The sequence below is a fragment of the Notolepis coatsorum genome (assembly GCF_963971535.1).
Source record: "Notolepis coatsorum genome assembly, chromosome: 12".
NCBI classification, from domain to species: domain Eukaryota; kingdom Metazoa; phylum Chordata; class Actinopteri; order Aulopiformes; family Paralepididae; genus Notolepis; species Notolepis coatsorum.
Window position 1 is genome coordinate 101,136,821 of NC_140176.1, and position 27,717 is coordinate 101,164,537.

General features: G+C 44.2%; 1 protein-coding gene across 1 annotated transcript in view; it reads right to left on the reverse strand.

Moving 5' to 3' along the window:
* LOC311238304 (ATP-dependent RNA helicase DHX29-like) overlaps positions 1–27,717 on the reverse strand; it is a 92,111-nt gene that overhangs the window by 33,817 nt on the left and 30,577 nt on the right. Inside the window, 7 exon segments of the mRNA XM_084326329.1 lie at positions 1,630–1,714; positions 1,904–2,024; positions 2,481–2,625; positions 3,714–3,854; positions 8,078–8,254; positions 20,163–20,306; positions 25,041–25,298. Coding sequence (XP_084182455.1) covers positions 1,630–1,714; positions 1,904–2,024; positions 2,481–2,625; positions 3,714–3,854; positions 8,078–8,254; positions 20,163–20,306; positions 25,041–25,298 — 1,071 coding nt within the window.

Sequence of the window (27,717 nt, forward strand, 5' to 3'; positions counted from 1 at the left end):
TATGTTATCTTTTTATGTATTATTATTATTATTATTATTATTATTATTATTATTATTATTATTATTATTATTATTATTATTATTATTATTATTATTATTATTGTTGTACTGTGATATTCTTGTTGTTGTTGTTTCATGTTTGAAGAAAGAAAAGATTTGGTCAAAAAAAAAATTACTTGCTTGCAGTCAACATGTACGAAATGGATTGTTTTTTCATCGGTACATTTCCGTTTTATACCATTTTGAAAAACGCTCGTTTTTGGAAATGTCCAGAAAAAAAAATATTCTGTGATAAACGCCCTTTAGTGGAATACACAAAACACGTTGTAATTTTTCGGCCTATTTATGAATAGTTTTCAAATAAACGCTAGATTATCGATAGTATATGTGTACTTATGCACGCTAGAGAAGCGGGCTGAAAAATCTATTATCTATTTCCTGGTCAGCACACACACACACGCACACATATGGGACACGCTGAGATATAGGTGAAAAAATACTCTGATTACCCCAAGCCTGGTCAAATAGATTCCTTACCTCAGATCAGATGTTCTCCAAAAAGATTATTCCAATTCCTGATCGCCATTCCAAATATCGATCGCGTTTATTGATCCAACGTTAGGTACTCGAAACACATTCCACGCTGTTCTGAGTGTCTACAATGAATGGTATCGGCTCGGGTTACATGCCTGAGAAGTAAAATGTGGATTCCGGAGTTTTCTTTTCTCATCCATTTCCATTGAGTCCAATCCAATGGATGCATTACCATCTGGGAGACGATAGGGGGCGGTATTTTCCTTGTTCGAGCTCATACAGTCCCAATGGTAACGTAATTGCTAATAAAAGCAATAACGATTAAAAAACGAGACTTCTCGTCATTGGCACTCAACGCATGGCATGAAATAATGAGATTTCTCGTGGCTGGCACTCAAAGTGTTAAGAAAAAAGTATTTAAAAATGTATTTATTATAATCTTTTTCGATTCTTCCAAATAGCATATCGTCTCAGCCTTACTACAATTGCAATGATACTTATTGGCTTGAGCCAGTCATGCGTTTTCACTTCACCTCAATAACGTTTTTCTTTCGCCCTTATTTATTTACATTTCGACTACCGATTTTGTAGTCAAATTCATATTTTTCTTTTTTTTGCTGCGACCAGCAACTCTATAGGTCACTCTGTTGGTTGGTGGGTCTCTCAGCATCTCCTCGTCCTCTAGCGGCCACAGGTTTCACCAGGAGGCTGAGATCTGGCATGGAGGTCAAGTGTGTGTGTGTGTTCCTGCCAATTGGCTAAAAGGGGGCGTGGTAACGGGAGTGGCCTATCGCAAAAAGGCTGCAGCTATTGCGAATTTGCACTTGTTTTTCCCCGCAATTCGAATGAAATTCAACAATTGTACCGGTAATTAAATTCCGACCGCCCTATAGCAGACCCATAAAAGTAATTCCCAGGATTATTGTTATTATTATTGTCTGGTGTTGTTCTGTTTATTATTACTGTATTATGTGCTGTCATGTTTTGTTTTATATTCTATGTAAAAAAAGAAAATTATAATATTTGATAAAAAAAATAAAAAATTAAGTAATTCCCAAGACACATGCTGAAGGCAGACACACACACACGCAGTACCTTTCTGACTCCAGCAGGGGGCACTGTGAAGGCTGCAGCTTGGTCCTTGGAGGAAAGTGTAGAGTGGAGCGCCACTAGTCGGTACCTGGGAAATGGGGGGGGGGACAAACTTCAGATGAACGGGAGGAGTCAGCTTCGACTAAGTGTGTAGCTCCGTTGAGTTCAAGGTCTCTCTTGTGTGTGTGTGTGTGTGTGTGTGTGTGTGTGTGTGTGTGTGTGTGTGTGTGTGTGTGTGTGTGTGTGTAGAACTTGTGTGCGCACGCTTGTGTCGTACCGGTCTCTGTCCTTAAACCTCTTGTCATTGGAGAGCAGGTCGTGGAGCTGCTGGATGTGGGCCAGGCCCGGCAGGAAGACCAGAATCGCACCGTCAACCGATGCAAACTGGGGAGACTTGTCTGGAGAAACAGAAACACAAAAACATCAAACCTGTACCTGAACCAGGGTTCCCACAGAGATTGCTAAATGAAATTCAAGGACTTTCAAGTACTTTTCCAAGCACTATTTTTCATTTTAAAAGGATACAATTCCTTTTTAAATACAGTTTTTATAGAAAAAAAATCTGATCCAATAGTTATGGCTTAAAACCAATTTCTGACAATTAGTTGCACTTTAAATAAAAAATATAAAATGTCTTGATTCAGAACAATTTTATCATGGATGAACAAAACTTTCAGTGCGAATGGTTGATCTGAATTTCAAGGACCTTTTAAGCACCTTGTTAAAAAAATCCTGTTTTCAAGGAATTCCAGGAAATTACTTTTTTTAAAGCACTTCAAGCACTTCAAGGACCTTGTGCGAACCCCGTCTACATTACAGAGCTGATCAGAACCAAGGATGAGGAGGTGTGGTACCCAGGTAGTCCACGAGGTCCAGGAGCAGGTCTATGTTGATCTTGTTGGGGTTCATGTACTGTAGCGCCTGGCGGGTTCTGCTGCTGAAGTGGTCCAGGTCTGGACCCAGGTCCCAGCCGGCACCACAATCCCTCAAGATCACCTCCTGGAGGAGCGCACACACGCACACACACACACACACACAGATCAGTAAGACATCAGCAGTAAGGTATCGGTAAGGCACAGGGTTCCCACAGACATTGCTAAATGAAATTCAAGGACTTTCAACTACTTTTCCAAGCACTATTTTTCATTTTAAAAGGGCATTTAAAAAGGATTCAATTCACTTTTAAATGCATTGTTTTGTGTGTCGGATACAATACTTATGGCTTTCTGACAATTAGTTACACTTTATTTACATAATAGAAAAATGCAATTTCTTCATTCAGATTTTCTTTTTTATCATGGATGAACAAAACTTTCAATGCGAATGGTCGATTTGAATTCCAAGGACTTTTTAAGCACCTTGTTAGAAAATGGGCTGTTTTCAAGGAATTCCAGGCCTTGACTTTTTTGTGTGTCAAGAATCAAGCACTTTAAGCACTTCCAAGGACCTTGTGCGAACCCTGAAGGCAGCTACCACAGTACTGAGACCCTGTAAGATACCTGGTGCTGGGAGGTCTGAGACCCTGTAAGATACCTGGTGCTGGGAGGTCTGAGACCCTGTAAGATACCTGGTGCTGGGAGGTCTGAGACCCTGTAAGATACCTGGTGCTGGGAGGTCTGAGACCCTGTAAGATACCTGGTGCTGGGAGGTCTGAGACCCTGTAAGATACCTGGTGCTGGGAGGTCTGAGACCCTGTAAGATACCTGGTGCTGGGAGGTCTGAGACCCTGTAAGATACCTGGTGCTGGGAGGTCTGAGACCCTGTAAGATACCTGGTGCTGGGAGGTCTGAGACCCTGTAAGATACCTGGTGCTGGGAGGTCTGAGACCCTGTAAGATACCTGGTGCTGGGAGGTCTGAGACCCTGTAAGATACCTGGTGCTGGGAGGTCTTCACAGTACTGAGACCCTGTAAGATACCTGGTGCTGGGAGGTCTGAGACCCTGTAAGATAACTGGTGCTGGGAGGTCTGAGACCCTGTAAGATACCTGGTGCTGGGAGGTCTGAGACCCTGTAAGATACCTGGTGCTGGGAGGTCTGAGACCCTGTAAGATACCTGGTGCTGGGAGGTCTGAGACCCTGTAAGATACCTGGTGCTGGGAGGTCTTCCCTCCTTTCTGGCTGATGGCGATGCTGACTTCCTCCTCATCCTCCAGAATCTTCTGGCTGTACTCGGAGTCCTTCTCCAGAACATAGCCAGTCTCCTCCACGATATCTTCCAAATGGAACACCTGGGAACGGAAATCATCATCATCTCCGTTTTACGTCCCTATTTCCCCACTACAGTGAGGTTGGACGGGTGGTGGCTCCGCGCCACTGGAGTCATCATGTTTGGTTTGTAGCTCGTTTTATACCTCGGATGCCCTTCCTTACAGGTAACCCCGTTGTCGGTGAGGACCTAGCCTTTGCGTACTCCTACACACACACAAGGCAGTGCGGTTTTATTTCAGGGTTTTCTCCCTTAGCCTTTGCATATCCCTACGCACACACACACAAGGCAGTGCGGCACCCTGTATCCCTAGGTAGGGAGGCTAGAGAGGGCACTAACACTTGCCCAACCAAGGTGGACCCTCAGACTAGTGGAGGGAAGGAGTTGTCTTACTTCTCCATTCTAGTTCGGCTTCCGCTAGAACTAGCCACTGTCCAACAACAACAACAACAATGTTCCTGAACATAGCCCTGTCCCCTGGGTGGAGCACAGAGATGGAAAGCGCAGGTTCAGAAGACGTGTTGAATCACAGTGAGGAAGACGTAAATGGACAACATTTATATACGGTAACAGCTTTTGTCGAAAGCGCTTTACAATTTGTTCCTCACATTCACTCACACATTCACACACTGACGGCGGAGGCAACCATGCAAGGTGCCAACCTGCTCATCGGGAGCACGTAGGGGTTAAGTGTCTTGCTCAAGAACACTTCGACACGCTGCCCGGGGGAGGGCCGGAATCGAACAGGGAACCTTCCGATAAACAGAAGACCAGCCTACCTTCTGAGCCACTGTCACTCCCTGCAGCATCTTCACTTTTACAGCGTTAAAGGCATAGTTTACATTTAGTCATTTAGCTGAATGCTTTTATCCAAAGCGACTTTCAAGTTAGTAAGTAGAGACATATTAGTATAGTAGCAGACGTGAAAACCTTGGGAAAATATTTTGAGTACCACAATAGTGTAACGCTCACGCACTTTCGCACCACTTCGTGTGTGTGCTTAAACTGATAATCATAAGTGCATTGCATTAAATTATTAAATTAAAATGGAAATCTAGTACAGTATCAGTCAAAGGTTTGAGTACACCTGCATAAAACCATTTTTTTGTTTTATTATGTAAAATTATGAATAAAACCAAGTTTCTGGGCATGATTTCCATTTTTATTTTATAATTAAATAATTGAATGCAATTATTATCAGCTTATTATTAATATTAGCACACATATTATATAATGAAAATGTGTTATTAAATTGACAAAACTATCTAGGAATGTACATAGGTTTTAGCTAAATTATTACCTGAAGCTCCTTGGTGGCTGATGGCTATCAACATCATAATTGCACGATGTACGAAATGCATGGTGAGGCATCTTTGAGGGGCGGAGACACGGCCATTGCTCCTCATATTTTGCAAGGAACGTCCCAAAGTCAACTTCCTGTCTGTTGTTGCTACGCAACTATGGCGTGGGGGAAAAATTCACTCCCGGTACATTGTTTACGCTTCATTTAGTGCACAAAACGGATTGGAAAGCGGCAAATTAAACATAATCAAGGGTAATAATTTTGTAACATTTTGTACCAATAACAAAATGTAAAATTTAAAACTCAAGTTTTATATAATACCAGCTGAGGCATCACGGAGGAAATAGTGGCTGGCGGCTATCAACACGTAGACGCAGACGGGAGAGTCGACCAAAGCAGACACTGGTCCCCCAAGTCAAATCGTACGTATGTCTGCTCTACCCATTTCATAACAGGTGAGAATAAGGAACAAATATTTATATTTGCCATATAGTCCATTCTCAGTGTATGTGCACTGGAGGCTTCAAGTAGCCTACATGCCTTTTTCATGTTTATATGTTACTACTATTTATCAATCACATTCAGTATTGTTGTCCTTGCTCTAAGGACTTTCCCCCAAACTAAGATGGCGGCGGTCTCGTGACGTCAGTGTCTTGAAGATGCACTCGCTTCTTTTTAGTAACGTTAACACTGCTCTCTCTCTCCCAGTCAGTATCATCGTCGTCATAGGACATCACAATGACTATCTAGTATCTATCTACCTGTAAGGCTGGTCGGGTGACTGGCTGCGATAATAGGAATTATTTGCTACGTCAGCGTCAGTTTATCACACCGTAGCCTCAAGTCTCGTAACGAGGCTAATCACGTCGACTAACTCGCGAACAACAAAGTTACTGAACATGTTTAGCAATGTTTCATATTATGTTAACATTATGGTGACATTTTAAATATGTTTTGTGTTTCATTATTATTACTCCCCCGCTTCCCATTTTACCTCAGCAATGTACGCCTCGGTCGATGATAAAGTAGCCTAACATTACTGCATCAGTGGATGTTTGCAAGTGAAGATTTGGGTCGGGAAGGGCAGCCGAACTTGCTCGAGTCAAGATTCCGAGACGTTACAGAAGCACAAGAAGAGGGATGTAATTTAAATACCGAATACATCGGTATTGTTTTGTATTGATTGATTGTTTTCTGGAAATTCATTTAAAATTTTTACATTTGCGTAGTTTCAGCTGGCATTTCATACCTGCGTATTTTGACCAAGAATTGCGTGGTTGGTACACAAAAAATACGTGCAGGTTGGCAGGTCTGTAGTATGTTGAGTGCATGATAGTATAAGACAGTAAGAAGGTTAGTGTTCTTTTTTTCCCAATTTCAGATATTGATTGAAGAAGTGTGTTTTTAGTCGACGGCGAAAGATTGGTTGAGTTTCGGCTGTCCTAACTGTGGTGGGTTCGTGGTGATGACCGGAGTGGTGGACGTCCCGTGATGATGGCCAGGAGGATGCGACCCTCTCTACGCCACCCCCATACCTCAAATGGATCAGTCATCACTACAATATGGACCAACTAGCAATCGCTATCGGGATCTGGACAAGATTAATTCGGAAACATGATAACCGTATGGAGATAGCTATGGACAGACTGGAAGCCCTCCACATGGAACTTGTAAAGAGACTTGCTGCCCATCAATCCGACGCTGCCCGATGCACCCCCCCCCCACTCTCAAGTGTGCTGGAGCCTTTAGAACTCACAAGGTCACGCCGGGGAGTCGAGAGATAAGAACAGAACATAGCGTTCCTCCTACGCGCGTTGCACTCGCCCCCAGCCCTGATGATGAATTTAAGACTGTGTGCCATTATTACTACCAAATGTAATAATTGTGAAAGCCCCTTGAATATTGAAGAGCACTGCTCTGTTGTAATCCAAAATTGAACTATTTTATCACTGTTCTATGTTAAATACTCTGTTGTATGTCTGTTCCATTCTATAATTCTTAGTTTATTTCTAAACCGAATCATTTTAAACAATTTTTGTACTGAATGAAACTGTAAACAGAGAACCTATTGGGATACTAGGTCCTAATGTGAAACACTGTGATTTACCTTACCTTGCTCATGCTCGCTTATGTACTATCTTTTTCATGCTTGCTTATGCCTATATTTTTTACTGTTGTGAAGCACTTTGAACTGCAACTTCTGTATGAAAAGTGCTATACAAATAAAGTATTATTATTATTATTATTATTATTATTATTATTATTATTATTATTATTATTATTATTATTATTATTATTATTATTATTATTATTATTATTATTATTATTATTATTATATTATTATTATCAGCTCTATTTTCAATCTTTCAAAATATTCGTACCCCAGTTGCTATTGCATGTACTTATTTGTGTTTCATTACACGTATATGTGCATGCTTACCAACTGTTTCGCCTGTTTTATAGCAACACTACTATCACCGACATCTAAGAAGGGAGATCCCCCCTTGAACTGCCCTTCTAAGGTTTCTCCCCTCCACATTGCCTGTGGTGCTTTTCTCCTATTGCTAGGTTTTTAGTGAATTTTTCCTTACCTTCGCGTGGGGTACGTCTGGGAGTGTTGCATTAATTTATTTATTTGACATTTTATTTTGGACTTCATTGTGTTTTTGTTTTGTTCTCGACTTATTGTGATGTTTCTTCTTGACTTGTTTAAAGAAGACGTGTCCGGCCCATGGGGACATTAACGTGTGTTGTCTGGGCCTTGATTTGATTTGATTTGATTTGTGGAGCGAGGACCAAGAATAGGCGGCTTCTCTTTGATGACCCTCCCGGAGGAGGAGTGGGTCTGAGGCGGCCAGAAGATGTAGAGCGTCATAACTGCTAATGAACTGCTAGTTAACCACAGATGGGGTGTCTCTACAGACGGAGACCGGTCCACTCACCTCCACGGGGAAGGTCCGGCCGGGCACGGTGACCACGGGGCAGCGGCTGAAGTAGTTGGAGAACTTGTTGCAGTCCACCGTGGCACTCATCAGAACCAGACGCAGGTCAGACCTCCTCATCACCACGTCCTTCAGGATGGTCAGCAGGAAGTCCGACTGGACGCTGCGCTCGTGGACCTGGTCGGGGGGGGGGGGGGGGGGAGGAATCGATGAGGGGGTAGGGGGATGTAAGAGAGAGGGGGGACACGTCTGGACATGAAGACCAAAGATGGGAAGGAATCGAGAAATCTAACTCCCTACTAGCTACAGTACTTCCATCGCCAGCTCTGGGTAAATACCTGGGAAAATACCTACGTTTTCCCGCCTGTCTTCTCTTCCTGAATCTCAGTCTATTTGTGAAAACAACAAGTAAATACAAGAAAGCCGAAAGGGCCTTTTTTAACCATTTTCGGCCGAATATTCGGTGCATCTCTACCTTTCTGTGTGTAATGTGTATTCATTCACAATCTATAGCTCAACATGAAAAAATCGTAAAAGTAGCAAAATAACAACGTTTATGTTTTTGTTCACTGAGGAACTACACTCACTTTGGCGCTGCTGACTGACGTCACCACAGAGTAGACTCCTGGTTGTATTAGGCGACAGCACTGAGCGACAGGCGTTCTACTGGTAAGTGTAGTTCTTTATTTTAAATTTTTTTGATCCACTTTTTCTCCTCCTGTTTTTCTGTGTTTTTCTCCCATCCCAATTTTTGTCATTATGTCAATTCCCCCCTCCCCTTCCTGGTCGTTGCTCGCATGTGCCCCCCACTGGTCGGTCCAGGGAGCCCTGAAGTCTATCAGATGCTTCCTCCGAGACATAGGAGACAGCCAGCAGCCTCTTTTCACCTGGCAGCGAGGACTCTCATTGGCGAGGTGTAACGTGTGGGAGGTCAGTGCCAGGGGAGGAAATTAGGCCACTTTACTCGCCAAATGCGAGTATTTTTTTACGTTTGGCGAGTGATTCATGAAGAGCACTCGCCAATCTGGCAAGTACTAGTGTTGTGAAGGATCAGATTAAACCGAATATGTATATTTATTTATATATATTTAATTGTATTTGTATATCGTTTGATATCCCCTGTATATTCCTTGTACAATATGCATTGAATATCCCCGTTTCTACTAAACAGCCCATAATAGTTTCATTCTACCATTGGACGAGAACCTGGCGCCAGGTTGCCATACCCCCTAGGTCCAAGTTCAATCGTGCCGCCTAACATGTCGAGGCAACCCCCGGTTCCGCGCAGTAATATGTCGGGCGAAATACGAATGGTACTATTTGTTCATAGCGCATATATATATGGCGCCAGTAAAGTAGAACTTTTTTTAGTCCAGTTCTTTACCCTCCAACAGAGTGACAGACGCAAAAGCCTCCCCACAACGCACGTGCGGTGTAGTAAGGCCTACTTGGCCCAGAATAGGCATTGAGATATCGTGTAGATTAATAGTTGAATGGTCATAGTTTGGCACCATACCGTCGAGTTGGACGTATTCTATTAAGCTAATAGTAGTCTATTTATGTATGGTGCATCGTTCGGTTAGAGTTCTACAGTTATCAGTACCCCCATCGTTCCTGACGTTATCTGGACGCTTAACCAGGCTGGTCAGACCCCTAGTGGTGATTGCATCCGAGGAGCTCCGGGCCAAGAGCGACTGGACCTGTATATTGGATTACTCTACCCAGACGACGGCGAGCCTTCCACGGCTTGGATTATGCTTTGTGTGCTTTGATTATTCCATGGATAAAGGCCAACACTGCTGAGTGTTGGAATTACCCCCCGGAGAGGACTCCAGGTGAGACGGCGCTCTACACGTGAGGTCGCCTCACGTCTCTCCGTTGTGGACCGGCAGATACCGTTCCACAGAGGGTCCAGCTGTATTCGTCTGCGGTCCGAGGTTCTGTGGGCACCGTGTCCAAGACTTTGGATTCTCCCAAGACACCGTCGGCCAGATGGGATACCGCCAGCGGCTTCTCTAACCCCCCCCTCCTACTGTCTTACAACCAGCGGGACCCCCCCCCCCCCCCTTAGTGTATCCAGCTATAATCATTTAAGTACCATCGCTATCGTTTTCCTAAATATTCCAGGTTGTATACTTACTCCCTGCGCAACCAGAGATTGGACATTCAATGTTGATTTACCTACGAATACTCATTTGCCATAAAAGTGCATATTCCATATTTCAAATCATAAATGTAATTAAGTGATCGTTGTATACACCCTTTGCTGTATTAAACCTTCGATTTGGTACATTTGTGTTGGTTCGTTTCATCAGGTGGGAAAGTGTTCATCATACTTATATCTTGTACTGGGTGGCCAGAAGTTAAAGTACATGAGGTAGTGGTATTAAATATCATATCTAACAATACAGTCAGGGAATTGTACCCCTCAGTTACAATTGGTCCTTCGAGCCGGATGGTAACTAGTGTAATATTAATATAGTGTTATTAATATCGAAATGGCCTATGATGAACACTCCACGAAACGATCCTCCTAACCTAGAACGCCCGCGGCGCAGACGACAGACACCTCAGTACTTAGAGGCTTACACTGTCAGTCAACTACCTAGCCTTCGACAAACGGTAAACGCGGTAAAAGTAGAAAGTAAAATTATGTCTGACCTTAACGAGCAGGTTTCCCCGACCACAGAGCCCCCAGTAGGTCCTAATGCAACTGACCAAGCTCACGGTGGGGACCAGGAGGGAATTGACATGCCTTTACCCCCCGCCACTACTCAAGAAGTAGTCCCCGACAAGCCTCGGGAGGAAGACAACCCTACAGAGAGAGAACTCTGCACGGAAGAAGAGGAGGAGAGCGCCGAGGAACTGGAGCTCCAGGACTCCCCGGCGAGTACCCCCAGGAGCGGCTCACGCAGGAGCGGTTCACCTCCACTACCGCCTTCCCCCAGCGAAGCGGAGAGGACACTACAACAGGCGTTCCTCGTCAGCCTGACAGCCTCCACCGAACGCGATCGGCTCCAAGCACAGACGCTTAGCGAGCGCGAACGTCTCCAAGCACAGGCGACCAGCGAGCGCGAACGCCTCCAAGCGCAGCGACGGAGCGAAGAAGAGCGCATACGCCGGGAGATGAGACGCCGGGAGATGAGACGCCTTCAGACGGAAATTAATATGGTAAGAGACCGGGCCGCAGCAGAGCGCGCCGCCGCCGAAGCAGAGCGCGCCGTCGCCGCAGCCCAGCGCGCCGCTGACGGTGCCCAAAGAGAAGCCCAGCACGCCGCTGACTATGCCCAAAGAGAAGCAGAGCGCGCCGCCGCCGAAGCCCAGCGCGCCGCTGACTATGCCCATAGAGAAGCAGAGCGCAACATCGATCTCATCCAGCGCCAAGCCGAGCGCGACAGACTACAAGCCGAGCGCGACAAGTTAATGGCGCAGCTAAGGAAGCGGCTGATGATCCCCAGGGCAACACCCTCTCCCTCCACCAGGGGTTCAAGGAACTCGTCGAGACAACAGTCAAGAGCAGCGCCTCCTAAACGAGCAAGCGACCCTGAACTTGACCAACAGACAAAGCCTATACCCCCCGCAGACCCCCTTCCCAGACCGGTCCAAGCGAGACCCAGCTACAAGGAAGGAGCGGCATACACTGCGGAGAAGCAAGATAAACCACTACAGGATCTGGAAGACCTGATAGAGGAAGAAGAGGGAGAGGAGGAGAACCAAGCCCGACGACAGCACAGTACTCCACCGGACCAGGAGGTCCCATACAGTCCAGGCTATACCCCCGCGGCGCTGCGCCACAGACCCGCGACTCTATTCACGGGTGAGCACGACGCACGACCAGCCCCGAGGAATAGCACCTGGACCAGCGGGCTATGGTGCCCTGCCGGTACCAGCCCACAGAGAGACGAAGAGGTCCAACACAGTGTGAAGAACAGTTTCTACGTGGACAACTGTTTACAAAGCGTCTCGACTCAAGAAGAAGCCGAGGCTCTCCTAATCAAGTTACGCGCCTCCCTAATCAAAGGCGGCTTTGATCTCAGGCAGTGGGCCAGCAGCGACCCGCACGTATTGCGCAGCCTCTCCTCCGCGGACAAGGCTGCCAGCAGCGAGACCTGGATGGCGACAATCCCAGGAGAAGCCCAAGAAATGACACTAGGATTAGTCTGGCGCTTCAAAACAGACTCGCTCCACTATAGACACAAACCCTTGGCTCCAGAGCAAGGAAGGTCGGCGGCGATACCGACCACCAGACGGAGTGTGTACAGAACACTCGCCAGACAATATGACCCGTTGGGATGTATTCTACCTTACACCACCAGGGCAAAGATGATTGTACGAGCACTACGGGACAAGGACCAGGGCTGGGACGACCCAATACCCGCACACCTTGCCTCAACATGGAGAGAGTGGGAGACGGAACTCCGCTCACTCTCAGGTGTCAATATACGCCGCAGCTACTTCCCATCCACAGTGAGGCCAGAGACATGCGAGATTGAGCTACACGTCTTCAGCGACGCCTCCGAAGTAGCCTACGGATCGGTTGCCTATTTGCGTGCCCAAGAGATGGGAGGAAAGATACACACTGCTTTCATACTGGCCCGCTCAAGAATAGCCCCACGTAAGCAACAATCTATCCCACGTCTAGAGCTCTGCGCAGCCCTCGCAGGAGCGCATCTAGCCACGTTAATCCAACGTGAACTCACCATTCCGGTGCATAGAACAATCTTGTGGTCAGATTCCACGACAGTACTCACATGGATTAAGTCTGATTCATGCAGATACAAAGTCTTCGTGGGAGTCAGAGTCACCGAGATTCAAGAATTAACAGAAGAAGCAAGCTGGAGGTATGTGGACACCAAACACAACCCAGCTGACGTCATCACCCGGGGAATGTCCCTGGATGACCTAACCCGTCGCAACATCTACAGTGACGGACCAGCATTCCTCAAGCTCCCGGAAGGAGATTGGCCTACGCCCACCCCGAGGGAAGCAAGTAACGAGGAGGCTGAGAACAAGAAGCCTATGTTCTGTGGACTGAGCACTGTCGCCTCCACAGACCCCAACATAGATGACTGCATTACCCTAGAGAGTGCGCAACAAAGAACATTCCTGCGGCACCACCCAGAGATTCAGTCCACCACTGACATGTCAGCAGCTGACTACGAAGAAGCAGAACTTCTTCTACTACAACGAGCCCAGAGAGACTCGTTCCCCGATGAGCTAGACTGTCTACAGGGAGGAAACCCCGTCCCATCAGACAGCAGACTGATTCACCTGGCACCAGAGAGTGACGCACATAATCTCATCAGAGTGGGTGGTCGCCTGCGGAGAGCCCCCGATCTACCAGATGACATTAAGCACCCGATCGTCTTGAACAGCCGACACAAGGTCACAGAGCTGATCATAAAGAAATACGACGAGGATGTACACCACGCAGGAGCAGAGAGAGTCTTCGCGGAGATCAGACGTCGTTATTGGATATTGCAAGGGAGAGAAGCAGTACGGCGCTTCCAGCGAACCTGTCTAGACTGCCGTAAGTGGCGCGCGCAGCCCAGCATACCACGGATGGCTGACCTACCCCCCTGTCGCCTCCGAATCGGCGACAAGCCATTCCACTCCACAGGCATGGACTGCTTTGGCCCGTTGTATATAAAGAGAGGAAGAGGCACCGAGAAGCGGTGGGGTATTGTATTCAAATGCATGACCACCAGAGCGATACATATCGAGCTCCTTCCGACCATGAGCACAGACTCATTCCTTATGGCCTTCCGGAGATTCACATCACGGAAAGGAAAACCGTCTACATTGTTGTCTGATCACGGGACCAACTTCAAAGGCGGAGAAAGAGAGCTGAGAGAGAGCTTCCAAGCTATGGGCCCAGAACTTAAGACCCACCTCGCTCCAGCCCAGATTGACTTCCAGTTTAATCCCCCGAACGCACCCCACTTCGGTGGAACCTGGGAACGAGAAGTATGTTCTATAAAGACAGCCCTGTATGCCGTACTCGGAGCCCAGACTGTGGCGGAGGAAGTCCTAATGACAGTCCTCACGGAGATCGAGGGAGTATTGAACTCAAAGCCCCTCTGTTACGTCTCCAGTGATCCAATCCAATCCAATCCAACTTTATTTATAAAGCGCTTTAACAGCCACAGGGGCACAAAGTGCTGTACAGGGGGAGCATATTAAAAACTATTAGCAGCACTAAAAATAGAAAAAAAACAAGAGTACCAAAACAGAGATAAAAAACATTAGGTAAATATAGGCAGCAATACAAGTTTAAATAGATCAGAGTACTTAAAAAAAAAATATATATATTTAAAAGCAAGGGAAACAGTAACAAAACGATACAACAACAACACAGTAAGACAATAAGATCATAAAATCAACAAGCTACATGGTGTCGAAAGCCAGAGAGAAGAGGTGGGTCTTAAGGAGGCCTTTAAAACGGGGCAGTGATGAGGCCTGCCTAATCTGCAGTGGCAGCTCATTCCACATTTTGGGGGCGGCAACGGAGAAAGCACGGTCCCCCCTGAGCTTACGCCTAGTTGTAGGCACTACTAGGAGCAGCTGGTCAGCTGACCTGAGAGAGCGAGAAGGTGTGTAGACCTGCAACAGCTCAGAGAGGTAGGGTGGAGCAAGGTCATGAAGGGCTTTAAAAGCAAATAAAAGAATTTTAAAATTAATCCTAAAGTGCACTGGGAGCCAGTGGAGTGAAAATAAAATCGGTGAGATGTGGTCGTATTTACGAGTGCCAGTTAAAAGACGGGCAGCGGCGTCTCCAGTGATGTAGCAGATGTCGACCCAGTCACCCCCAACACACTCCTAATGGGGCGGCTGGACCCCGCGCTACCCCAGACAATGTACAGGCCTGAAGAAGCGAACGGCCGAAGAATGTGGAGGTACAGCCAAGTACTGGCTGACAAGTTTTGGAGCAGCTTCCTACTTCACTACCTACCGTCTCTACAGACCCGCCAGAAGTGGGTAAAAGAGAGAGACAATTTGACAGAAGGAACAGTCGTCATGATTATCGACCAGTCGCTACCCAGAGCTATGTGGCCGGCTGGCCGCGTAAGCAAAGTGATCACCGGTGCCGATGGCAAGGTCCGAGCAGCTGAAGTACTCGTCCAAGGGCGCACTTACACACGTCCCGTGTCGAGGCTCATAGAACTGCCCCGACTCCCAGATACTATCGATGATGACCATGACCCTATGACTTTGTGAGTTGACTGACCCTTACAGCGGACCTTGAGTGGAAGACAGTGCGGTTAATCTGTCTCTGCTTAGCTAATTAGGTGGGACTAATTAGGGGGCAGCTGTTGTGAAGGATCAGATTAAACCGAATATGTATATTTATTTATATATATATATTTAATTGTATTTGTATATCGTTTGATATCCCCTGTATATTCCTTGTACAATATGCATTGAATATCCCCGTTTCTACTAAACAGCCCATAATAGTTTCATTCTACCATTGGACGAGAACCTGGCGCCAGGTTGCCATACCCCCTAGGTCCAAGTTCAATCGTGCCGCCTAACATGTCGAGGCAACCCCCGGTTCCGCGCAGTAATATGTCGGGCGAAATACGAATGGTACTATTTGTTCATAGCGCATATATATATGGCGCCAGTAAAGTAGAACTTTTTTTAGTCCAGTTCTTTACCCTCCAACAGAGTGACAGACGCAAAAGCCTCCCCACGACGCACGTGCGGTGTAGTAAGGCCTACTTGGCCCAGAATAGGCATTGAGATATCGTGTAGATTAATAGTTGAATGGTCATAGTTTGGCACCATACCGTCGAGTTGGACGTATTCTATTAAGCTAATAGTAGTCTATTTATGTATGGTGCATCGTTCGGTTAGAGTTCTACAGTTATCAGTACCCCCATCGTTCCTGACGTTATCTGGACGCTTAACCAGGCTGGTCAGACCCCTAGTGGTGATTGCATCCGAGGAGCTCCGGGCCAAGAGCGACTGGACCTGTATATTGGATTACTCTACCCAGACGACGGCGAGCCTTCCACGGCTTGGATTATGCTTTGTGTGCTTTGATTATTCCATGGATAAAGGCCAACACTGCTGAGTGTTGGAATTACCCCCCGGAGAGGACTCCAGGTGAGACGGCGCTCTACACGTGAGGTCGCCTCACGTCTCTCCGTTGTGGACCGGCAGATACCGTTCCACAGAGGGTCCAGCTGTATTCGTCTGCGGTCCGAGGTTCTGTGGGCACCGTGTCCAAGACTTTGGATTCTCCCAAGACACCGTCGGCCAGATGGGATACCGCCAGCGGCTTCTCTAACCCCCCCCTCCTACTGTCTTACAACCAGCGGGACCCCCCCCCCCCTTAGTGTATCCAGCTATAATCATTTAAGTACCATCGCTATCGTTTTCCTAAATATTCCAGGTTGTATACTTACTCCCTGCGCAACCAGAGATTGGACATTCAATGTTGATTTACCTACGAATACTCATTTGCCATAAAAGTGCATATTCCATATTTCAAATCATAAATGTAATTAAGTGATCATTGTATACACCCTTTGCTGTATTAAACCTTCGATTTGGTACATTTGTGTTGGTTCGTTTCATCAGGTGGGAAAGTGTTCATCATACTTATATCTTGTACTGGGTGGCCAGAAGTTAAAGTACATGAGGTAGTGGTATTAAATATCATATCTAACAATACAGTCAGGGAATTGTACCCCTCAGTTACAACTAGTAATTACAAAACAAAACAAAAAAATCATTCTGCAATCTGCTGATTCGCTCACTGGCACAAGCCGAACTCTGACTCCCCCCCTGATTCCTCCAATTTGCGCCTCATAATAATCCGACCATAACCAATGAACATCATCGTTGTACAGATGCGCTCTAAGCTCCTCCAATGAACACGCGTTTTCTAGACCAGTGGTTCTCAACTGGTCTAGCCGCGGGACCCAACATTTTCCTTAGTCATTAAGTCGCAGTAATACGCAATCTTTCAAAACATGAAATAAACACAAAAAAGTGGAACAAAAGTGCAACTATTGCTAAAAACCCAATTAAATTAAATAATAATAAATAATATATGCTTCTTAGCAGACTTCTTAGCTTAACATAACAGACCTACAGTAAGTTTGGGGGAACTAATGGGATAACTGGGGTTGCAACAAAAGTGCAACTAGGGCTAAAAACCCAATGAAATAAAATAATAATAATAATATTAAATAATATATCCTTCTTAGCAGACTTCTTAGCTTAACATCCCAGGGAACTAATGGGATAACTGGGGATGTTGTTTGCTCCTGACAAGAGTCTCAAAGTCTGGGGTGATGGTAGACAAAGCAACTCTGAGGTCATGCTCAATGTCCAATCTGTTCCTCCGCTTTGTCTTCAGCTGGACCAGAGCTGAGAAGCCACTTTCACAAAGATAGGTAGTGCAAAAAAAAAATTAATAAAAAAATAAAATGTATTTATTTATTTATTTATTTTACACACATCCGCGACCCACTCAAAATGGCCCCGCGACCCACTTTTGGGTCGCGACCCACCAGTTGAGAAACACTGTTCTAGAAGATGTCGCGCATCTAGGGGAAGTGGACAGACCACTGCGCGCGGACCTACAAACTCCTGTCACCGGCTTGACAACGTAGACAAACTTAGACAAAAAACACATCGTGGATGAAAATAATTGTATGTAGTCGTCGCTTTCGGATATCAGTACGATCTGACAGGGGGGCGAACAACAGCACACAACGTTCTCCTTCGAGTCGGATGAGAATGACAAGTGGGCGTGAGGCTAACCAGCATTAGCCGGCTAGCTACCTAGCATCAAGCTACCATAACGCGCATTCAACATAGTGGACTATACTGAGCAGCTTTGCTTAAATGCAGCCGAGTGATATTTTATTATTACCGGGTTTCCCCCCATATCACCACTCGCCCATATGCCCTTCACAACGGTGATGTTGTCATACTTGGCATTCAGAATACACCTGCTGAACCCCTAGCGTTGTCATGAGATTCGATTCCAATGTATTGTCATCATACAGCACAAGTACAGTACAACCAGAATACGTTTGGCATACAACCAGAGTGCAAATGTATCAAGTCAAGTTCAAGTTGTTTTATTTAGCTATTACATTACAGTAAAATGCTTGCAAATGCTTGAAATGCAACCCAGTCGAACCCAACCCAGTCCAACCTAGACCAGCCCAACACAGTCCAACCCAACCCAGTCCAACCTAGACCAGCCCAACCCAGTCCAACCTAGACCAGTCCAACCTAGACCAGCCCAACCCAGTCCAACCTAGACCAGTCCAACCCAGTCCAACCCAGTCCAACCTAGACCAACCTAGACCAGTCCAACCCAGTCCAGCCCAGCATCTTTCACTGCCCAGTTCAGCCCAACCCAGTCCAGAATAGTGCCCTCTTTCATGTTAATATGTGATATCCTAATATTTTGAAGAGTAGAGACAGTGTGATTAATACATGTTGTATGCTAATATTGTGGAGAGTAGAGACACTTATTAATGTTTTATGCTAATAAATATTTTAAAGAGTAGAGACACAGTGTGATTATTACTATGATTGAAAATCAATTTAGACGAAGACATACAAAGAAGTAATTATCACAATTAGAGATTTATTTTTGGCTGGTAAAAAAATCTGTTTGGCTGGTAAAAAAATCATCTACTCGCCAGTTGGCTGGTAAGCCAAAAAGTTAGTTTCCTCCCCTGGAGGTCACACTACCCTCGCCATCTCCCTCCCTCGCTCGCTGTGCAGGCGCCCTGACCGACCTGTAGGAGTCGCTGTTTACAACGATCAGAATACCACCCACCGGCTTCCCTCCCGCTGACTTTGCCAATTGAGTTAGTATGACGGCCGGCCAAGCCGGAGGCAACGCTGACAGCCGGATTCTATACCAGTGTCTCTCGCGTTGGTGACGAGTGCTTAGTCCACTGCGCCACCCAGCCGCCTAGTGTAGTTATTTTTTAACAACAAATTAAAAACCTTATAACTAACTTTATTTCAACCAAAAATTCTTAAACAATAATGTTAGTGATAAAAGGGAACTAATTTTGTGCAAAAATGGAAAGCTTGCCAATGTTCATGAGGCAGAATTATTACAATAGCTGATAATCCATTTTCCCAATGATACATCCCTATACGGGGTGGACCGCGCGGGAAACTAAAGTGACGTCAGACTACACCTCCCTATAGGAAACTAAAGTGACGTCAGACTACACCTCCCTATAGGAAACTAAAGTGACGTCAGACTACACCTCCCTATAGGAAACTAAAGTGACGTCAGACTACACCTCCCTATAGGAAACTAAAGTGACGTCAGACTACACCTCCCTATAGGAAACTAAAGTGACGTCAGACTACACCTCCCTATAGGAAACTAAAGTGACGTCAGACTACACCTCCCTATAGGAAACTAAAGTGACGTCAGACTACACCTCCCTATAGGAAACTAAAGTGACGTCAGACTACACCTCACTATAGGAAACTAAAGTGACGTCAGACTACACCTCACTATAGTAGTAGAGCCCAACTCAAGGAGAGATGAGGAAACAGTGTCTGGGGAGAGAGCTCTCGAGACACAGAATATGTTGGCACGTTTTTTTGTCCGATTATCACGTGTCCTCCTCACTACAGAATGATGGGATTCAGGTTTAAAAAAAAAAAATAATAATAATAATAATAATAATTAGGGATGTTCGATATTGGCTTTTTTACCGATATCCGATATACCGATATTGTCCAACTCTTAATTTCCGATACCGATATCAACCGGTTCCCCCCCCCCCAAAAAACGGAATAATTTCAGGTAATTAACATTACATATCTCTTGTCGTGGAATTAACACAACATTATGCATACTTTTGACAATAAATAAAATAAGAATTTGTTCTTACTTGCTTGCCTGGGTAAATAAAGGTTAAAGAAATGTAAAGAAATAATAATAATAATAATAAAATAAAAAATATTTGAAAACCGATACCGATCATTTCCGATATTACATTTTAATGCCAATATCGGACATCCCTAATAATAATAATAATCTGTGAAATGCTCCTTTGGTATTATGACTCTCCGGTACCTCGTCCACGATGATGTGTGTGAGGGAGCTGAGGTGTCGGTCCTGCTGGAGCTTCCGGAGCAGAACCCCGGTGGTGCAGTACAGCAGGCGGGTCCAGTCTCCCGAGCGGTTCTCCATCCGGATCTGGTAGCCGCACAGCGACGACTGGAACACAACAGTGCCACATTTCGGTAAAAAAAGAAAATAGAAAATTATATATATTTTTTTCAAATAAAGTCCAATGACGTCAACGTTTCGTTTACCGCGAAACGAAACCTATGAAGTGTGCCGCACGTTCACGTCAATGGTCACGCGCACGGTACGCGCTTACCTAGGATTTGACTTGATTCAACAACAACAAAGCAGTCGGGGCGATGGCAAGCCGAAAACCGTCGCAAGTGTGGTTTACAAAGCTAGATGCAGACAACGCTTGCTGCAATATTATATATATTACTAACAAATTGTTCTAAATAAATAATGATAATAAATTATTTTAAGTTTGGACTCTTTTTTTCTTTTCTTTTTCTTTTCTTTTTTTTTACAACTGAGGTAGGTAGATTACATTTTACCGAAAAAAGTTCCCAAAAAAGGTACCGTTGGGTACCGGTATCGGTTCAAATGTGAATGGTACCCAACCCTAGCTATACCTGAGCTATACGTGGGCTATATGTGGCAAATTGTAACTCATACATGCACGTGCGATTTAAAAAACGATATAGTTATATCCATATAAAACGCACATCTCATACAACGATGCAACAGAAAAAGATAATTATTTGTTTCCATTTTTATAAAGGGAAGGGATTTGCCCTTGCGCACTTGCAAAGATATCAAATGAACATATTCTCAACAACAGGTTATGTTTTTATCTCAAATGGATGTTTCCCCGAAATATAACGCAATGGTTTGGTCCTCCCGTTTCATCTTGTAGGGTCGTGACCAAATGCAGGACAAGGGGATCAATAAAAGAATATCTTTTAGGGCTGACCTTCGAAGCTTTTTTTGGCAATCAAAGCTTCGGGGCCGAGCTTCGATTTTAATTCGAAGCTTCGAATTTTTTATTTTTTTTTATCTTATGTTGTGGGACTTGTACAGCACTTTCATAAACTTTGTTGTTTTTAAATGTGCTCTATAAATAAAGTGGGTTGGATTAATTAATTAAGTAGCCCCTTTCGTGACTGAGCCAACAAGGTTTCACTCGGCTGTGTGATTTAATTCAAGGTAGTCGCTGTTGTCGTTTGAACAACTTCAGATTTCATGGGAACTACCAATCCCCCAAATCAAGAATGTTTAAGATGAATGAAGTAAGATTTTGATTATTTGAAATATGGCCTGTGTAGACTAAACTATGCACAGAATTATGTCAGTCTACAAGGTCCGGATTCTACATGGTCCGGCAATGTAGACCTTGTAGACTCCACTACAGACCAATTATCAGTGAATGTTCATGCATTTTTAAGAAGGGCAACTTCCACAAAAAAACAAAGAACTCACCAAAACATCTCAGTAGCACCTTATCTAAATTTTATTTCCTATTTTGTTTATTCATCCCAGTATCTTTCTTTCTTATGTGTGGAATTCTACAAGGCATGTAGGTGTATATGTATTTGAGGATGATATCCTTCAAACAGGCAATAGTGATGATATAATTTGGGCAGTGCTGCTGAGCTGGGTTACTTTCCTCCAGTGTATTTGTCCCCCGGGGGGGGGGGGGGGGAAGAGAGAGAGAGAGAGAGAGAGAGAGAGAGAGACACGCGCACACACACACACACACACACACACACACACACACACACACACACACACACACACACACACACACACACACACACACACACACACACACACACACACACACACACACACACACACACACACACACACACACACACACACACACACACACACACACACACACACACACACACACACACACACACACACACACACACACACAGTCATTTAGCTGACGCTTTTATCCAAAGCGACTTACAAGTTCTGTACGACAAGACAGCAAGAAGGGTACAACTCTATCAGCTGAGTAACAATGTTTATCAAAGTGTTGCGTGTTACAGTGTAGGTTAGTTTATTAGGAAAAGTGCATGACAGTAAGGTTAGTCACGGTTAGATTTTTTTCTTTTTTTTCTTTTTTTTTTTTAATCATTTCAGATAATGGTTGAAGAAGTGAGTCTTTAGTCGACGGCGAAAGATTGGACGGGATTCGGCTGTCCTAACTGGGATGGGTAGTTCTCACACACACACACACACACACACACACACACAAATCGAAGTAAAAAAAGAAAAATTGAAAAAAAAATGTTTGAAAAAAAATGTATATTTTTTTTCTCTTTTTTAAACTTCGATTTTTTTTTTAATGTTCGAAGCTTGTGCCATCGAACAAAGCTTCGAAGCTTCGAAGTATTTAAGACAGCCCTTATCTTACATGCCATGGGACAGTAAAGTAATCTTGAATACAATAGGCTTATGTAAGAATAAGGTTTACATAATGTAAAAGAACATTTCATCTAAATATAACTAGGTTAATTAACTAGTTTATTTAAAGCACAGTAGGCTAAGTAAGTCAAATAGGCCAAATGACTAAGCAGCAGAAACACTGCAGAACAGAACGTGTAGGCCAGCGGTTCTCAAACTACGGGTTGTGACCCAAAGTGGGGTCATGGGTAGGTGACAGTGGGGTCGCGCATTGGCCGCCAACAACGATTTAATACATGTTAGTCCGCCAATCGTTGAACGCCAACCATGTATATATACGTTATTGGATCGTTATTTATTTTATTCGCTATTTCCATTCATAAATCATCCAGGCATGCTGTGGTACTGTGTGGCAATGTGTCTGAGATCGCAACGGTCCGATACCGCCGCCTGGTGGTATGCGGCCAATGTCGCACTTCATTTCTGACTCTGTGTGTGACTCTGTGCATCATTGAAAGTCATCCGGGCAGAGTTTTCTTGTAACGTCGTGGATCAAGATCTTCACCCAAACATATTGAATCGCTTTCGGGACGCCGGATTCATTATGGCGTGGGGGGTTATGGCGTGGTTGATTACCGGATGGCAATCAAATAATTGGAATATTCTTTTTGGAGTTTCATCGGCCACAGGTAAGAGCAATTTAACGTCAATTTCAGCTTGGTTGTCCATTGTTTTCATAGCCATCGTATGCTGTTGTACTAACGAATGCGGTTATTGACAATCAATTAATCAGAAACGACCCCCCTTTCATGCATGCATGATGGAACATAATACCGATCATATGCATTTGAATTTTTTATTGTAGCGTGTGTAGGGACGAAATGCCAATGGATTAAGTATAATATACGTCGCAGCCTATAACTAGCCTCCCAGGAATTACCCTAAACCGCTCTAAAACCATACTTATATTCACCACGGTATAAAACGAGAATGTATGGATGGAAAAAATATTCCTTTTTCTCATCTTGAACGATAGATACTCGATGTCAAATGGGCCATAGTATTGCATCCATAGCTATAATATAGAATATAGTTATAGCCCTGCAAACAAGGTGAGCGACTCCATTGGTTTAATGCGTGGCAGCACATAGCCATATCCCGTTCCCAGCGTGGCAGAGAAAGAGTTAAACAGACAACATAATATATGAAAGTGCTTGACTTAAACATAAACATAACATATATGAAAGTGCTTGACTTAAACTTAAAAGTATCTTGTAACATACAAAATAACTCAAGTCAGAATCGTCATCATTTAAAAGTTACCGTAAGTAAAAAGTATAAAAAATATAAAAAAAGTAAAAAAAAAAAAAAAAAATAGGGTATATAAAAGAAATCATCATAATTTAGAAATGAGATTGCATAGGTCTATGAATCGAGATCGCAATCTTTTTTCGATTAATCGCCCAGCCCTAAGTCCTACCCTGGAGCCACAAGTCCTACCCTGTTCAGTCAGTCCTGTTTTGCAGTCAGAGCCACTCAGTTCTGGAACATCCTACCAACTGAAATAAGACACTGTGCTATCTATCACACCTTTACAAAAAACCTGGTTATTAACCAATCAAACATGTAATCAGTTTTAATCAGTTCATTGTGTATTTTATTATTGCTTTTACTATCATGTTGGATTGTGTTGTAAATACTGTGTTTTACTTTTAATGCTTCTGTTCTAGGTGTATCGTCGGTCTTATAACATCTTGCCAAAAAGGACTACAGTTGCGAATTAGCCAGCTGGCTAAAACCGACACATTTACAGAAATGTTTAGGGCTGGGACTTTATCGCATACATTTTTCTTTATTAATTAACTACAGAAAGAATTAAAAGTTAACCAAATTGATGCATTTAATCGCATGATGATTTTTCTTTATTGTGTAAGAATGTTACCTTTCAAAGGAGACCAGACTCATGCATGTGCTATAAGTATAATAAATCGCAAATTACTTTTTTTCTTAATCTGGTTTGTTCATACAGAATAGTCAAAGAAATAAGAGAAATTGAGATCAATCAAGTTTTTTTTTTTTTTTTTTAATGGTCAACTGTTCTGGAATGTACTTGACAGTACTGTGTTTTTACTTTTACCTCGAAAGTGCTTGAGTTTACAAAAGGTTCTTTGCGCTATATATATATATATTATTCCTAAAATTGATGCACTTTGTTAAAAATTGCATTGATCTGTTGGTCTGTGTAGTAGTAGCTAATACATGATTTTGCCGCTTAAATGTACGTATAATCATGTATATTCATTGATTCAATCATATACCAAAATTTATTTGAATTAAAAAATTTAGCTTTTCGCATCAAATATTGATATGCGATTGAAATGTGATTAATTTAGATTAACTATAAAGTCTGGAATTAAAATGTTAATCGAGTCCCACCACTAAAACAAAGTGAACCTGAAGTCCTACCCGGGAGCCCGGTCCGTCCTCGCAGCCCAGCTCCTGGCTGACCCTGCTGGCCAGGCTCATGGCGGAGATCCTGCGCGGCTGCGTCACCACGATGTTGCAGGGCTCGCCCGCCGACAGCAGCTCGTCCAATAGGAACTGGGGGATCTGGGTGCTCTTCCCGCTGCCCGTCTCGCCGGCCACCACCACCACACGGTGGCGCTGCAGAGCCTCCATGAGCCGCTGCCGGTGCTGGAAGACCGGGAGCTGCTCTCGTTCCGCCTGCGGAGGAGGCGGCAACATCGGGTCTCGACGTCAGAAAATGTAAACAAAGTACTAATTGAACGCAGAAAAAAAAAGACAAGGCGTGATGTAAAGGCTACCATGATGACTTAAAGGAACATGCCAACATTTTGGGGAAATTGGCTTACCGTCTTCTCCAGAGAGAGAGAGACAAGAAGATGGATACCAGTCTCCTCTCTGTGCGTTCAGTAGAAAGCTATCTGGCTGCATGTTAGCCTAGATTAGCACAATGAATGGAAGCGGACATGACCGGTTAGCCTAGGCATTGTCCAACTAACACCTCTCCCGAAGGCTAATCGGTCATGTCCGCTTCCATTCATTGTGCTAAACTAGGCTAACATGCAGCCAGATAGCTTTCTACTGAACGCACAGAGAGGAGACTGGTATCTATCTTCTTGTCTCTTTCTCTCTGGAGAAGACGGTAAGCTAATTTCTAGGGCTGTCCCCGACTAAGGATTTGGATAGTCGACTATGATTGGCCAAAATTTGTCGTTAGTCGACTATTAGTCGACAAAAAAAGAAAAGAAAAATAGTATGATATATATATATATATAATTTTTTTATCATTCCATTTGGGCTGTGGGGGGGCGCTTAATGTCTGAAGGAGTCGACTGAAGGCTTCTTGTCCTCTGCAAAAGCATGCAATTGGTCCACTGATGGATACATCTTGATATTTGTCTAGTCTAGTGTGTTCATTAGATGGGTGAAATCCTCTTTCAGTGCCTCTGTGCCTGTTTTCGTAGGCAGTTAGCCTCTGGTATGCGTGCCATTAGCGTTAGCCACGCTTCTAGGCCTCTTTTCTTTTGGAAAGAATGATAAAAAAAAAATTAAATAAAAAGAAATTATACATTTTTATTTTTTTTTCTCGACTAAGAGGTTGGCAGGCTCCTTTCGACCGATTAGTCGACTATTCGACTAATAGGGGTCAGCCCTACTAGAAATGTTGGCGTGTTCCTTTAAGAGTGGCCAGCTGTAGCATGATGTATTGAGGTAAAGCTACCATAATGAAATAACCTTGGTTACTATGTCCACACGCAACCAATGCAACCGGGATGCGCCCAAAACTCCACCCTGGACTCCGGTTTTCAAAGACCACGGTTGCAGTGTTCCAAAAACCCGGTTGCGTGTGGATGAACAGTGCAACCGCGCACATTAAGGCTCGGTTACATAACTAGGGGTGGACGGTATGGTCTAAAATTTATATCACGGTATAATTTGAAGCATAGACGGTAACGGTATATATCACGGTATCAGTGTTTCCGTTAGAATAATTTTTTTTGCCTGATAGGCAGGCTATATAAATAATGACATCCTCAAGGCATGTAGATTTATAATATTTTAACTTAAAACTAGGCTACTTTTGCGTATACAGTCATTATATTCCAAATAAAATAAGTCCAGAGTCGAGACTATGTGCTGCTCCCAACGAATCCCAATAGTATGCAACTGCAGAGCCGCAGAGTAGGGGCGCTTTCAGGTCCGGTCACAGGCCCGGCTCAACAGCGCCCCCCACCCAACGGCTGAATTACCAATGGCTGAATTGGAGTACTGCACTGTGCCGGTACAGATGGGTGGGTTATGGTGGATTCTGCGGCTCTGCAGCTGCATATGCTTCTCGCAAAATCCAGCAGCCAGCTCGCGCTGCCCAGTCGTCAGAACACTACACACATATCATAATGTTCACAGCAAACTGTAGTTGATCACCAGGTATGTTTGATTAACGTAGAATAATTCATATAAGAAAAACGATAGGGAAATCTCTTACCTTTCTCCACTGGTTAAAAATGCCAGGAACTGAAATTGAAACTTGCTGTGCGCCGCGGTGATATGTGTTTATTATGAAATGACAATTGCGTGTTGAATCACGATTTTTCTCTCTAAGAATTGAGATCACGATTCTCTCACACGATTATTATTTTTTCAATAAAATCATTTATTGCACTCTTTCTTAAACAGACAACATAACATATCAAAGTGCTTGACTTAAACTTAAAAGTCTATTGTAAAATACAAAATAATTAAGTCAGAATCATCATCATTTCAAAAAGATAAGTAAAAAGTTAACTCGTTATTGCCCGCCATGCGTTCAGCGCCAGAAACGAGTTAACTCATTTTTGGGATCGTTATTTCGTTTATTCGCTATATCTATTCATAATTCATAGCTGCAGCCTCTGTATCCCCTTCAGACCCTGTCTGAGCTGGCAGATGGTAAACACCGCCCTCTACTGCCTTACGGAGCTATTGCATCTCATTGGAAATGGGGTGGTGTGTTTTAGGAGGCGATCTGAGCCGGGCGGGCAGGGTTTAAATACTCAGGCGAGCCAGTTCTATACAACGATGGCATCAAACAGTAAGCCCGCCCGCCCGCACATATGTAACGGTCAGTAGTGTGGTACGG